Source organism: Rattus norvegicus, chromosome 18 (genome assembly GCF_021556685.1).
Source record: "Rattus norvegicus strain SHRSP/BbbUtx chromosome 18, alternate assembly SHRSP_T2T, whole genome shotgun sequence".
Classification (NCBI taxonomy): domain Eukaryota; kingdom Metazoa; phylum Chordata; class Mammalia; order Rodentia; family Muridae; genus Rattus; species Rattus norvegicus.
In genome coordinates this window covers 13,470,001-13,484,968 of record NC_141551.1, presented here as the reverse complement: position 1 = coordinate 13,484,968, position 14,968 = coordinate 13,470,001, and the positions used below count along the sequence as shown (strand labels likewise).

The 14,968-nt window shown below is 42.6% G+C and overlaps 1 protein-coding gene across 2 annotated transcripts in view; it reads left to right on the top strand.

Moving 5' to 3' along the window:
- Positions 1 to 14,968, top strand: part of Ccdc178 (coiled-coil domain containing 178) — a 401,819-nt gene that overhangs the window by 170,337 nt on the left and 216,514 nt on the right. For both annotated transcript variants that reach the window (XM_087593662.1, XM_087593663.1), the window contains exons 18-20: positions 5,450 to 5,563; positions 7,252 to 7,397; positions 8,961 to 9,120. In XM_087593662.1, coding sequence (XP_087449788.1) covers positions 5,450 to 5,563; positions 7,252 to 7,397; positions 8,961 to 9,120 — 420 coding nt within the window. The remainder of the gene's footprint in view (positions 1 to 5,449; positions 5,564 to 7,251; positions 7,398 to 8,960; positions 9,121 to 14,968) is intronic.

The following is a 14,968-nucleotide window of genomic DNA, read 5'->3' as shown; positions in this document are numbered from 1 at the left end:
GTCTGTTCTTTGGGAGGAGGTTTTACGAACTTGTTCCTGGATTTTATGGTCTGTTCCATAAATGGAGACAAATGGGTTTGTGTTGTCCTTTCACTGTTAAAAGGATTTGTTTTGACTTTCAAAGTCTTTCTATGAACTATTCAAGAAGGGGTTTTCTGGTATTTTAAACTATAGAAACATGAGCCTAACCAGACTGAGCAAGTGGAGGCTTCTGGAGGGGACCCCAACATCCACGATGAACACATAACCAGTACTAAACCTGGTTTTAATAATGACGTTCTCTTACGTTAATGACGGGAGTTTATTAATTATCTCAAATGTCTCAATGTCATTGTCTAATTTGAATTGTATAATTATGAATTCCACCAATGTTCAATGATTTCTGTTTTCCTTCATATTCTAATAGTCATGGCTTCATATCTTCTCATTGCTCACCAATCATTCCTTATTTTGTCTTTTAATAGGTAAAAAATGAGAAAACCTAGCCATTTAGCACCAAGTCTGGGAATGAATGAGTTTTTGTGCATTTTCTTTTTGACAATGGTTCTAACAATTTGTATTTAGAACTTCAAATATATCTTAAATATTTAGTATATATAAAATGTTTAAGATATTTTATATATTTAATAGAAATAGTTTTATATTTATATATTAAATATCTAACCTATAAAATATTGCTATGTTTGCTCATCCTTTTTGCTTATTTAACTGAAACATAGACTTTCCATGTCTGAGATAATTCCAACAGAATTTGAGGTTTGATGAGTCATAGCCTAGAGCTCATACATGGGCAGTGTCCTTTCCTTTCATATGTTAAAACAGACATTAGGATTATTAAGAGAGTTACTGCATACAGTTTATCTAAACCAATGAATCACAAAGGTTACACAGTGTAAAATCAGAGTGTCAATGAAAGAGCGTACCCCAAAACGGGGAGCCGCGTCTCTCGCTCCCATCGCGGGGTGGGGTGCCCCCAGGAATCACGAGTAGCCATTCTTGATGTAAAAGCACGAGGTAGCTTTATTAACGAGATCCCAGGTCTTAGCGGGATCCCAGGTCGACACGTATCTCACACAGGAGACAGAGGAATCGACCCCGAGCTTCGAAACTCGGGGGTCTATATAGGGGAGGTAAGGGGCATTCGCGCGGTTACACATGATTGGTCAATTCAAAAGGTGCACGGTTACTTTCGGCGCGAAATGACATCAGCAAGGAGTATGTGTTATCTAGCAGCTCGGCAGGCAGGTAGGGTGGCTCATCTCACTCAGGGGGGTGAAGGAAGGGGAGGGGGTGGCTATGGATGGTCAGTGTCCTTGGGGCTGATAGCTGGTTTGGCAAGTCCTATCTCTGGCTCTCCCTCAGGCACGTCCGGCCCTGCACATCCGGACTCTGACAATGAGCAACCTTTATGAAACTCTAGTTCTGCACATTCTGGCTCTGACAATGAGTAACCTTTATGAAACTCTAGTTCTACATTCCCCACTTCTTTTTTTGTTAATAGTTCTAATCTTAGAACTTCATGGCGAACTCAGCTTCATCTAGCATAACAGTTTGGTATTGTTGTCTTAACATGAGGATTCTAATCTGGACACTATCCAAGCCTATACACCAAGGTCATGACTAGCTTTTAGAACTTCTAAGCTTATACAGACTGTGATTCCTGAGGCACAGTCCCAAGAAGTATTAAGAGTACTAACATATGCAATGTTACATCATTTGTAATGGAAATCAAGCCTATCCCACACCTATCTTGATAGAACCCAGGACAAACATGACTGAATTTCCCTCTAGGTCCCAGCTCTCAGCCCCAACAGCTAGTACACGGCTGGTGAGGGCTGAGAATTGACAGCTGTCAGGGTGGTCAGCAGTACCAGGTACAGTCCTTTCCAGCGAGGCTCGAATGTCTTGGCTCAGTGTAGCTGCAACCTGGAACTGATGGGATGTCTCAGGGGTCTCCGGGGCATAGGCTGCTGCCAGCTGTGAGCAGATTTCTTTCTGTATCACCTGTAGGTCTTTTAGCCTGGCACACAAATCATTATTACTATGGCACTATGACATGTTGGTTCAGTAACATCATCTAATACAGTCAGGGCTGAGGCCCCATATAAGATCTCAAAGCAGGTAAGGCTGAATCTGGAAGGGGTATTTCTTGCTCTGAAGAGAGCAAGAGGGAAGGAGTGTCACCCAGTCTGCGCCAGTCTCCATGGTTAATTTAATTTGGTCAGAGTCTCTTTTAAAATTTTATTTATTTACTCTACCTGTCCTGAACTTTGAAGTCTGTAGATACAATGTAATTTCCAATTGACCTCTAAATACTTGGCCACACCCTGGCTTACCTCGGCAACGAAAGTAGGGCCTTTGTCTGACCAGATTACCTTGGGCATTCCAAATCGGGGGAAGATTTCTTCCAGTATCTTCTTGATGATTGCAGAGGCCGTCTCTCATTTGGTGAGGAAAGCTTCTATCTATTCCTGAAAAAGTATCTACAAGCACTAGGAGATACTTGTGATTATATTTTTCTGGTTTTATCTCAGTGAAGTTCACTTCGACTTTTCACTAAACTCTCTAGGTCTCTTTGCCCTGTTTGCTTGCTAAGCATTCACTTATTGACATACCTTATACTTTCTACTGTCTCTCTGGCTAAAATCTTAAAGTCTGTTACATACACCTTAACTACTTGGACAAACTTCTTATCTCCTAACTGAGTCCATTTCTGTATTTGGCAAAGTGAGTCTTTTCTTTGTTCTCTGGGGAGTATAGCTTTCCCCTCAAGTGTGCCATTGTCCTTTATCTTTTAAGCAATTTGGGCCTTTTCTAAGTGAGGCCATCCCTTAGTCCGATCCTAGTTCTCAGTGGCTGTCTCTTGCAGGCCTGCAACCAGGATAGGCTCCTGCATAGCCATTTTTTGAGCCACTTGATCTGCTTCGTTATTGCCCCATGCCACTGAATCTCTTCCCTCCTGATATCCTGAGCAATGAATCGTACTCACAGTTGTTGGCTTCACCAGGGCATCCAAGAGATGGTAAAGGCATCTGCGGCACTGATGTACTGGGGGGTTGAGGTTCAGCCATCCCAGATGACATTGTGTTGTCCACCATGGCAGCACCCACTTATCTCTGACCTTCATGAAGAGAACTGTTCCCGTCTGTAGACAAAGTAGCCTCAGCTTTCAGCAGGGGTCAATCAACCAGTCGCAGAGGTCTTTCCTCCACCCATGGGCTTCTGCCAGTGCTTGACACTCGTGCTGTGGTGGCTCCAGGTCCGGATTGGGCAGCAAGGTGACCAGATTGTCCCCAACCGGTGGAGAATCTAGTCCATGGCAGCTGACCAGTGGTCCCATCTTTTGGGACACTCTATTCAAAGGCAAAACATCAGCCACTCTATCACAGTTTAAGTCCTGGATTGGGTGATAATTGTTAGTGCCTGGCTGGCAGGAATGATATGTTCCAGGCAGAACAGGACTAAGTCACACATCTCCCAGCATCAGGTTCTGGTGCACTGAGACAGGTCTTAAGCTCCACATACACAGTCTGTAGATATGCATACACATGGCCTCACCCAGTCATTTTAGCCCACACAAGCCATTTTGGAGAGCAATTTTCTCATGAGCAAGGGATAGGGGCAGTCAGAGATGACCATGAACTAGTGGGTGGGTTACCCGGCCCACGCCTAGGTCCACTGTTCTTCGGGCAGTCCATAAGTATTGTTCGTTGCCAGTAGCCCCTTGCACTCAAGGTCTTTGGATATTCGCCCACTGGGGGGCATAGGAGCACAGAGCATTGGGTCCCTGTATCCACACTTCCCTTCTATCTCTGTACATAGCCAGCACTCTAGGACCAAGAAGCTCTCCAGTGACCCCTCTTGTCCTTTCTTGGGCAGTCCCTGAACCAGTGTCCTTTTTCTTCGTATTAGGCACACTGATCTTTAGCCAGGATTTCTCTTCTGTTGCCAGGTACTATCTTCCTAGGTTCCCTAACTACTGTGGCCAGTATATGCTCCTCTCTCGTCTTTTATCTCCCTTTAGCTCTCTAATTTCCTCTTTTTTTTGTATCTTTTCTTCCCTAGCTCATCACAGCTGGCTGCGAGCACAAGCACAGATAAAATACTGTTTTAAAGATTCACTTTGGCTATCAACCAACACACCGCCACTAGAGCGGGGTCCATAAGATTAAGTTTCTTAGAACCATCTGATTTTACCTCCCAACAGAATTCCAGAGTATCCCCTTGCCCTAACATCCGTCCAATGGTCCACCATCAAAGACAAAGGGGTTATCACAGTCAGATCTTTTTGACTGCTAGTTGCCGGGTCCTCCCGACAAAGGCTGGCTCGCGGAACGTCTCTCACGCGTCCTAGAGCCTCCGCAATTGGGGCATCCCCCGGTGCGCTTTCTAAAAAGGAAAAAAGAAAGAAAAAAGACTATTCGGAGTAGGAATCCTTCATCTACTCACAGGCGCCATTTCGGGGTGGGGAACCTTCTTCCACCCGTGCACAGGGCAGGAATCCTCCTTCTGCCCAGACAGTGCACTCTCAAGCTAGCTTTCTACGGGGTGGGGAACCTTCTTCCACCCGTGCACAGGGCAGGAAACCTTCTTCTGCCAAGACAGTGCACTAAGATTCTCGTGCACAGGGCAGGAATCCTTCTTCTGCCCAGACAGTGCACCAAGACACTAAACCGGTACCGAAAAACACAGACTATAGGACTTAATTCACACACACACACACACACACACACACACACACACACACACACACACGCACACACACACACACATGCACACATTCAGCGGCCGCTTTCCAGCACTCACACTTACGTACCTCCAAGTGGCATTCGGGGTTCCGGGGGGGTCACGCTCCGATCCCGGACGAGCCCCCAAATGAAAGAGCGTACCCCAAAATGGGGAGCCGCATCTCTCGCTCCGATCGCGGGGTGGGGTGCCCCCAGGAATCACGAGTAGCCATTCTTGATGTAACAGCAAGAGGTAGCTTTATTAACGAGATCCCAGGTCTTAGCGGGATCCCGGGTCGACACGTATCTCACACAGGAGACAGAGGAATCTACCCCGAGCTTCCAAACTCGGGGGTTTATATAGGGGAGGTAAGGGGCATTCGTGCGGTTACACATGATTGGTCAATTCAAAAGGGGCACGGTTACTTTCGGCGCGAAATGACATCAGCAAGGAGTATGTGTTATCTAGCAGCTCGGCAGGCAGGTAGGGTGGCTCATCTCACTCAGGGGGGTGAAGGAAGGGGAGAGGGTGGCTACGGATGGTCAGTGTCCTTGGGGCTGATAGCTGGTTTGGCAAGTCCTATCTCTGGCTCTCCCTCAGGCACGTCCGGCCCTGCACATCCGGACTCTGACAATGAGCAACATTTATGAAACTCTAGTTCTGCACATTCTGGCTCTGACAATGAGTAACCTTTATGAAACTCTAGTTCTACATCTTCTAGATGGTTCATGACATACGGAGGAGGAAAGAACGTGTTAAAAGAAAAGTAGAGGCAACAAAGAAAAAATTACAGAAAAAAAGCAAGAAAAGCCTCAAGGAACTCACAAAAACTGAGGTGAAAATTTTAGCTTTCAATTTATAACTTCTTAGATCAAAGAAAACTCATACATAATTGTGTCTTGAATTGTTCTCACTGAATGGGTTCTGCATACACATACACATGCATACACATGTCACACACACACACACACACACACACACACACACTGCATCCATGTAGCCTCTTTTTCCCACTGCTCTACTCTATCAGGCACACAAAATCTGGCAAGAAAACATTTCAAAGCAACCGAAAATTCGCACAGGGTTTATGCAAAAATCTGCCACTTTCTTTAATCACACACTGACCTCTCCTTGTAGCTTCAAGAAAGCACTGAAGCAAAAGAAAGACGAAAGGGAGGAGATGCCCAATGGGAAGGAGAAAAAGGATGCTGGCGTCCTCCCATAGTTCTTCCTTCAAAACAGTCTCTGCTGTTGGGGGATGTTTAGAGGACCCAGAGGCCCTTCCCTAGCTATGCAGGTGAAATCTTCTGAGAACACCATCCTTGTGACTGGGATCAATGCCTTTAGAATCCATTCATGGAGGTGGAATTCCACTCCTTTCCTCATGTGAGCTCACAACAGGCATCATCATTAAAAACAAAAACAAAACAAAAACAAAACCAAGCCTCGGGCAGACGCCAAATCTGCCTACCCTTTATTCCTGAACTTGTCAGGCCATTTTGCTTGAAAGAGCAAATGTTCACTGTATAAGCTACCTGTTCCATTGCACTGTATTACTGTAGTGGGAGTGACCTTAAATGGAAGGGAAAAAAATAGAGGAGACTGGGAAAGAGGAAGGAGGGGAGACAGGGAAGGGAATGGTTATAAAAGTTTTATCCCTAAGTCTAGTAGTCTGATCTTCTCCAATTTATGAAATCATTATCAGAAATTTGTTTTTCAATGAGAAACCATACTCAGATGCAGCAACTCTAATCATTAGTAAATTATAATAATGATGTACGATTTGGCAATATGTCATTATTTTTAAGAGATTATAATTTAATTAAAATATACAATTTTAAATTTTTAAGTCATTTACCAGAAAGATGTTTGTTTTAGAAAGCATCTTCATTGAGATGTCTAAAGCTATTTCTTTCTCAGCTTTCTTATTTTGGACACTTTTATGAATACTTTCGTTTAGTCAGCTTTGGGCAGTCACATGATAACACAGCCCTCTACTTTGCTAGGGTAAATATGTCAACCATGTTTTTGTTACACTGAGTGATCACACCGAGTCTAGGTTTCTTAATTATACAACACCCTATTGGAGATCAGCTCACCTAAGAAACATCTCAACATAGAATTAATTTCCCAGAATCACCCGGGAAAAATTTTGTTGACGAAATGCTGTTGTTTGACATGTAGAAGCATCAGTCTTTACTTAGCCACCTGGCCACACCCCCAGTGTGTGTGTGTGTGTGTGTGTGTGTGTGTGTATGCGTGTGTGCGCGTGCACTAGAATATGCATGCGTGCTTTAGGGCATGTGGAGTGAGAACAGGCTGCTGTTGAACCGGTGGGAAAGCAGATAGGAAAAGAAGTGTTTCTCTCCTTTTAGGAAGTGCCTTCCTAATAGTGAGGAACTTGAGCGTCCATCACTGCCCACCTTGCTAAGAGGTTGCCACTCTGTATGAAGTCAGCCTGTGTGTTAGAATTCCAAAGATTTAAAAATCTAAGTATTAAAACTTCTTTGAAACTTTTTGCAGGGAAAGGGCACAATGATTCACCAAGAAATTGAGATAGCTAAAACCAAAACATTTGTTTTCCACGAGAAAAGCAAGGAGCTGAGCAAGGAGATAATGATAATGGATCTGGAGAGGAAAAGCTTCGAAGAAAAACTTGTAAAGTTGCAGTAAGTTCTGTCAAAATAATAATCATGTTTAACGTGAGATTCATGAAATGTTCATATTTAATATTTATTCTTAAAATGGCTTCTATTCTTCTCAGAGTTTTATCAAATACATGTGAGGACATATGATATCTAATCGTTTTTGTTTGTATAAGCTGCTTTCATTATTTATTTCTCTCCTACGTTTATTCTTATGCTAATAACTGGGGATTGTTCACTTTTTCCCACATATGTAAACCTTCTCTCTCTAGCATTAATAACATCTTGTGTTAATTCAACACATTGCTATTGTGTTTGAATCATGTTTAATAATTTATGGTTTTCCTCTAACAAATTTAAGGGAAGAATTTAGAAACAGATATTCTGTAGCATCCCTTATCATCCATTTACATCTCCCTTTTCCAAAAAAGTACTTCCTTGTGAGCTCACCTCGTAAGCGAGAGCTGCTCTCAGGAACGGTCCTCGGCTCCTCTCTGACGATAGTCACAGATTCACACAGTGTTTATGTGCTCTGGTGTGGAACCCACTCATGTTCTCCTCCTGTATTCATATTGGCTCTTGTCTCCTGTTAAACAGGCTTGCTTAATGATTAGAAGAATATTGGCTTATCACATTAGGAGTTTATATATAGGGCTGGAGAGATGGCTCAGCTGTTAAAGGCTAGGCTCACAACCAAAAATATAAGGTATATATTTACGGATATATATATGGATATATATATTTATGAATATATAAGGTATATATATATATACATATATATATATATGGATGATGGAGTGGTCCTGGATGATGCCTTAATAGATAAAACCCTTACTATGCCCACTCTGCCTACTTGACAGCCTAAGTTCAATTCCCAGTCTTACCACAGGAGAGCCTCTGACTCCACACAAAAACTTTCATCCACATCCATGTACATTACACAAACTGATACATACGCATACACATCCATGCATGTACGCATACATGCGCGTGAACACGCACGCGTACACACACACACACACACACACACACACACACACGCACACACACCACAAGCATATAAATAAAAACAAACTATCAACTAACTGTGCACAGTCCAGTACCAGATCTTTAGTGGTGTCAAGTCAGTCTACCTAACAGGGCTTTATTTAATGATGTTTTCAACATGATCATGGTCATTTAGCTATTATCTCCAAAAGATTGATTTGCCTTTGTTCTATCATGTAAGAAAGCAAGAGAACTCATTGCTAAAAATATTAATACCTGAAACAATAGTATGGGTCTGGAAGATATAAACTTAAAATTATATGAGTTGTGCTAAAACTACAAAGACCTACATTTGGTGAAAATCTTCTTCAGGTTTTGTATTAGGTGCTTGCCTCTTGGTTGTGACCTGACAAGGTCTCCATGACCGTGCTATTCTTCAGTGATTATTGTGTGTTTCGACCACAGCTCACCATTGGCTGTTCTCCTCTTAGCTTGTTTATTGTTGACACCATTGTCTTACTTACTCGCTGGCGCTGCTTAAAGACGAGTGCTTTTCCTTCTGTAACCACCGAGTTCACATGTGAAACTCTTTCCCCACAGGGAAGAGTTCATGAAGTTGCGATTCGACAGGGAACACATACACGGCGTGTTCGACCACATCTTAAGAGAGAGACAGCGCTGTGAAGAGAGGATCTTCGATGAGGAGAGGAGGTTCAAAAGGCTTACAGAAATGAGGAAGGACACCCTGGAGAACATCTTGGTGAGCCTTATTTGAAAACGTTTGAAAATGAAAGAAACGTGCCAGGGGTCGAGGAAGCAGCGCGCAGCGCGTACTTCATTTCTTCTGCTGGTGCGGCTGGGGTTCTTAGGTTTTAAACATCACTGTGTTGTAGAAACGTAAGTTGTGTTCATTCCAGAACTACATTTAGGCTTTAAGTAGAGATATTTTATTCCACATAAACACCATTTGAGTGTTGCAAGCGACACTCAAGGGTAACTGAGAATATCTCATATTCATTCCCTTAAAAATGTGTATAACATCTTGAAATCAAGATTAATTTTATTAATCAAATCATTTAAAGCTATACATATTAAATTTTATTTAGACTACAACTAAATACAGGCATCAGTACAGAAATTATCACACTTTAAAGTTTACAATAGTTTTGATGTATATAATCGCAACTAACTAGTGAAAGTTTAAATACACATTTTAAATTATGGTTATTGAGTTGCACAATGAGACTACTTAAGATATGCGTGATATTATTTCATATTACACTTTTATCAGCTATTTTAATCCTACTAATATTCTGTTCTGATAAATGTATTTCAAATTCCCTTTCTTACATAAAGGAAAACAGACAATATGTTTTAAACTGGTCCAAATGTACCCCACATAAGTGTTAATGGTGGTTTTGATTCATATTGTGATGAAATTATAATTAAATTAATCATAGTTACATAAATGGCGATGGGAAATAACAGTCTTTTACTTGATTATGGTTATTATTTAGAAAATGTTTTTTTCTTTCTTACAAAACTGGAAATAGCGGGCGCCATCTAGTGGCGATACGCGATGCCTCCTCCCTTGTGAAGAGATTCTGGGAACTTTGGTGACCAAGTCTCAGCCTTGTGACCCATGGGGACTGGGACACTGACACTAAAAACCAACTCTTGCTATAAGACTAAGTTACTGAGCACTATTTCTCACCCCGTATGTTGGTGCAACTGTAGAATCACTTCCCTGATTTAATCACGTTTTACATTCCTCCTGTAAAACATGTTGGGATCTCAGCAAACACTGTTTGAGCGGAAGTTCAGCACTTCACCGTAACAATAATTAGTGAAATGGCAAAACAGAAGAAAACAAAACAGAACAAGTACAACAAAGCAAGCGAAATGGTTAGTTGAAGAGACATGAAAAATTCCTGAACTAACCAGCTGCTAGCTCACAGAGATTTGCATTTTTCACCCAAAAGCCAGTTTCTTGCCTTCCCGCCCGGAAGTAAGTCTCCAGGTAAGAGATCATTAGAAACCTAGTAAGGCTCCACGCTTTGCTGAGCACTGGTCTTCGTCTTGACCCCTTTGAGTGTCTCGCTGGTGTCTGTTTGTTGTCAACTAGACTCCTGTGACCATAATGCTTTTTTGATGACAGCAGCTATCACTTTCCCCCGTGTCTTGAAAGCTCAGGATTCAGAGGAGGAAGTCAATAAAAACTAGGGACATGAATCTATGAATAGATATACACAGCCATGCATGCGTGGATGAATGCTGCCTCCTTTGATAAGGTTGCTGGCCACATACACGCGTGATAGTGGCAAGAACTGGGTGTGCTTTCAAGGCTGTATTTCATACTGCGCCAACCTGATAGTCCAAATACTTCCAGAACACCCCGGGGCCTTTATCGATACCATTCTCTCTTTCTTCTCCTGCCCCTACTCCTGCTCCCTCACACCCATCATCACATGTGAAATATTTTCTAACCTTCTATCTGCCCGTGCGAAATAGTTAAATCTGCTATTGATTTCTAACCTTAAAGAATTTGTTGGAATACCCCAATTATTAATGCTCACCAAGAACCTGAGAATATGAAGTCGATCCTTAACTGTCTTAGGTATAGCTATCCTAACAGTTTGCCACATGTTCACCCGAAGCATGGTGTCCATCTGTGCGACGAGAAAATTCAGGGCTCACTGATGACCAGGGCTTCTCATTAGGGATACTTTTTATGTGGGGTTCGCATTAGGGCTTTAGTGGTAAACAGTGTGGTGACACACTATGTTTCCTCCCACAAGCTTGATGTTATTCCTTTTTAGAAAGCGAGTGAGTTCATAAATTTCTATGTAAGGCAATCCAAGAAGGGAAATGTTATATGAAAGGTAAACTTGGTGTTATTGATCTGGACTGTCCCCTTTGGGCAGAAGAATTGATCACAGTTATAGATCACCTTTAGATATTGCTCATATTGTTTAGGGGGAAACCCTGTAATATCTACTGTAGTGTTAACCAAGAAAGCAAAGGAGCATGCTAGAGCTAAAAGTGCACTCAACTAGCAAGAGACTCAGACCCTACACTCTGCGATACGTTCTCTTGGCACCAGTCATTCCCCACGCCAAAGCTTCTCTCTTATTTTTTTTAAATTATTTATCATTGTAGTTTGTAGTTTCCTGCAGATCTCTGTAATTTGTGTCATAAGGGAAGAGCAATAAACTACCCTGGAAGAACAGTTTCCACATTGAGTCCGTACACAGACTCTACCTTTCAGTGTCTGTGAAAGTTTATTCTCCTCCTCAACATTGCTACCTAGCTTCCTGTGTAAAGAGCGCACACTTGCTCTGGCTGAGGACTTCAACACTGACCAAGTCATCATTTCTTCACCCCTTTTCCCATGGAGAATGCTTGGCTTCTAACAAAACGGATAACACACGTCGTTCAGCAGCTCGGCACCTAAATAGCAAAAATCAGACTACTGTAACCTCGACTCCAAGTGTATTCTGGTGTGTCAGCTACTTCTCTGGTTGCCTACACATCGTCTCTTCATTGGTGCATCGTTTTTCTAAAATCTGCAGCTAATTGAGAAAAATGCTTTTTAAATTTAAGGGCAGGTGACAAGAAGTTCTGCTTTTGTATCAAGGACCATGGCAGTTTTACCCAGACTTAGTCCTGAAGTGACTATAAGCACTTGTAAATCAAGAGAATGCTGCCAAATGGAGAAGTGGTTCTTAAATGTAACTCTAAATGATTCTGGATATTTGATTTACTAAAGAATAAGAGCTTTTCCTTCTCTTTGCATCTTTCTGCTCAGTCTTGGAATTATTGCTAATGCAATATTGAACCCCTATGTAAAACTGGAATAGAATAGAAAACTGGGCCACCATTTTTAGCTTTATATTCCCACGGCAGCTCAGAGGCCCCTCCTACAGTCTCTGGCTAGCTTCCTTTTCAAATTTGCTATGCATAGTTTTCTATGCAATGATGATATTTCGTGAACAGAGTTTACACATTATGCTTTTACAGTTGCTTTTCATTCTCCAGTAAATTGCTATTTTTGTATCCCACTGCTTGCTACCGGTAAAAATATATAATTTCTTAAGTTTTGTTAGCATATATTAATTATGCATTGTGGCAGGCTTCATTATGACATTTCCACACATGTACATAATGCATTTTGATTGTATCCACACCTCATTAGCCCTGCAAAAGCCAAACACAGTGGTACATACCCATAACCCAAGAGTTAGGGACAGATCCCGGGAACTCAATGGCCCAGCTGCATCATTAATTTCTAGGTTCTGTTAGAGAACCTATCTCAAAGAATAAGAGACCACCAAATACTGGCCTCTGACCTACACACACACACACACACACACACACACACACACACACACACACACACACACACGGAACATGTACTTACACCACTCAGAGATACACACAGATCTGATAGTTTATGTGTTGTTATGATAAAATGAATATTTCTGTTTCCTGTGACGTAAATGTGATTGACATTTACTGATTATATGCACTGCATTGGAGAGGAGTATAGCATATTAGATGATGTAGTACCAGACATTTTTAGTGACACCAAGAGCTCATAATGACTGGGACCCAGATTTTTTTCTAATAATTTATTTATTCATTTTCCACCAAAATCAAAGCCCATCTCCTTCCAGTCCCCACCCCACCCCCACATACACACAGGCCTTACTACCCATCTTCCTTCGTCTTCTCCTCTGAGAAGAGGGAGGTCCCTACTGGGTACCATCCCACCCTGACACTTCAAGTCACTGTAGGACTAGGCACCTTCCTCCACTGAGGCCAGACAAGGTAGCCCAATTAGAGGAAGAGTCAGGCAACAGAGTCAGGGTAAGTCCCCGCTCCAGTTGTTGGGGGACCTAATGAAGAGCAAAATGAGCATCTGCTATGTATTCTTGCAGGGGCGGGGATGCTAGGTCAGCCTGTGTATCTGCACATGCTCTCTGCTTGGTATTCCAGTCTCTGAGAACCCCAAATATACAGGTTAGCTGACTCTGTTGGTTTTCCTGTGGAATTCCTAGCCGCTCTGTGTCCCTCAATCCTTCCTCCAACTCTCCCACAAGACTTCCCAAGCACTGTCTAATGTTTGTCGGTGGGTATCTGCATGTGTTTTGGTCAGCGGCTGGGTGAAGCCTCAGAAAGGACAGTTATGCTAGGCTCCTGTCTACAAGCACAACAGAGTACCATTACTAGTGTCAGGGATTGGTTCTTGCCCATGGGATGGGTCTCAAGCTGGGCCAGTCATCAGCCGGCCATTCTCTCAGTCTCTGCTCCGTCTTTGTCCCTGCACTTCTAGGAAGGACAAATTTTGGGTTCAAGGTTTTATGATTGGGCTGTTATCCTTATTCCTCCACTCAGAGTCCTGCCGAGGGCTATAGGAGGTGGGCTCCTTTGGGCTCCAAATCACTCACTGTCAGGAGTCTCAACTAGAGTGACCCTCATAGACTCCCTGGAGCCTGCACCATCCCAGGTCTGTGACAAGTCCTGGAGATGACCTCTCATCCCTTGCACCTCACCCCCTCCCTGATGATTTCATTTCACTTTCTGGACCAGCTCTCCCTACACCTGATCCCCACTCCAAGTTCCCATCCCCATCCCCCTTCCACCAGTCCCCTCCATCCATCCACATCAGATTACTATTATTGTATTTCCCCATCTGAGTGAGAGTTAAGCATCTTCTCTTGGGCAGGACCCCAGATTTGTGTTGTTGCTCATATAGACAAAATCTAGATGAGTCTGCTGCTCATGCTGAGAAGCACTGACCAGATGTGCATTTGAGGATTCTAGAATTGATAACAGATACTTCATGGCATGATTATTTAGAACTAGAATATATGGGTTAAAGAATACATGTGAACCTGGATTTAACTGAACGTGTCACACTTAAAGGAGCTGCTTGGGGCTCAGTAGCATATTAAAGCTAAGAGTCTAGAACTCAGGGAGCAAGAGTTTAGGTGTAAATGCCCTTGTAGAAACTATAAGAGCAGATGTTGCATCAGAGACTTCAAGATGAATTCACCAATACAGGAAAATGTAGCAAAACATAAGGAAAGTTGAATCCACTTGAGGTGGAAAGTAGTACAAGAGCAGAAGCAATGGGCCTAGAGACTGGAACCAGCACGTGAGGTAGAGGGTGTGATACCTCTGACGTAGATCCACTCCAGATGACAGTGAAGTAGGAAGGGTGACCACGGACATGAATGGCTAATGGCTTGTGGAATTGAAGTTAACATGATTTGTGTAAGTCTATAAACTCTAAGATTAAAATGTTGGATAGGTCATCCAGGCTGATATTGAGGTAAAATGGGATGGTAGTGGAATGAGGCATAGGCGGAGACAGAAGGCCCAGTCCTTTAACCAGACTCTTTTCTAGGAATGGGAAGTGACCAGAAGTCTATTAATACACTGCGTTTAAGTTTCTGGTGGTGTATTGTGTTCTCTAATTGAATTAAACCTGGAAAACAAAGGATGAGCTTTGTGAAAACATAAGGAATTTGGTTTGGAAGCATCAATAAAGAGCCAGAATGGTACCAAAAACAAAACAAAACAAAAACAAACGAGCACAACAA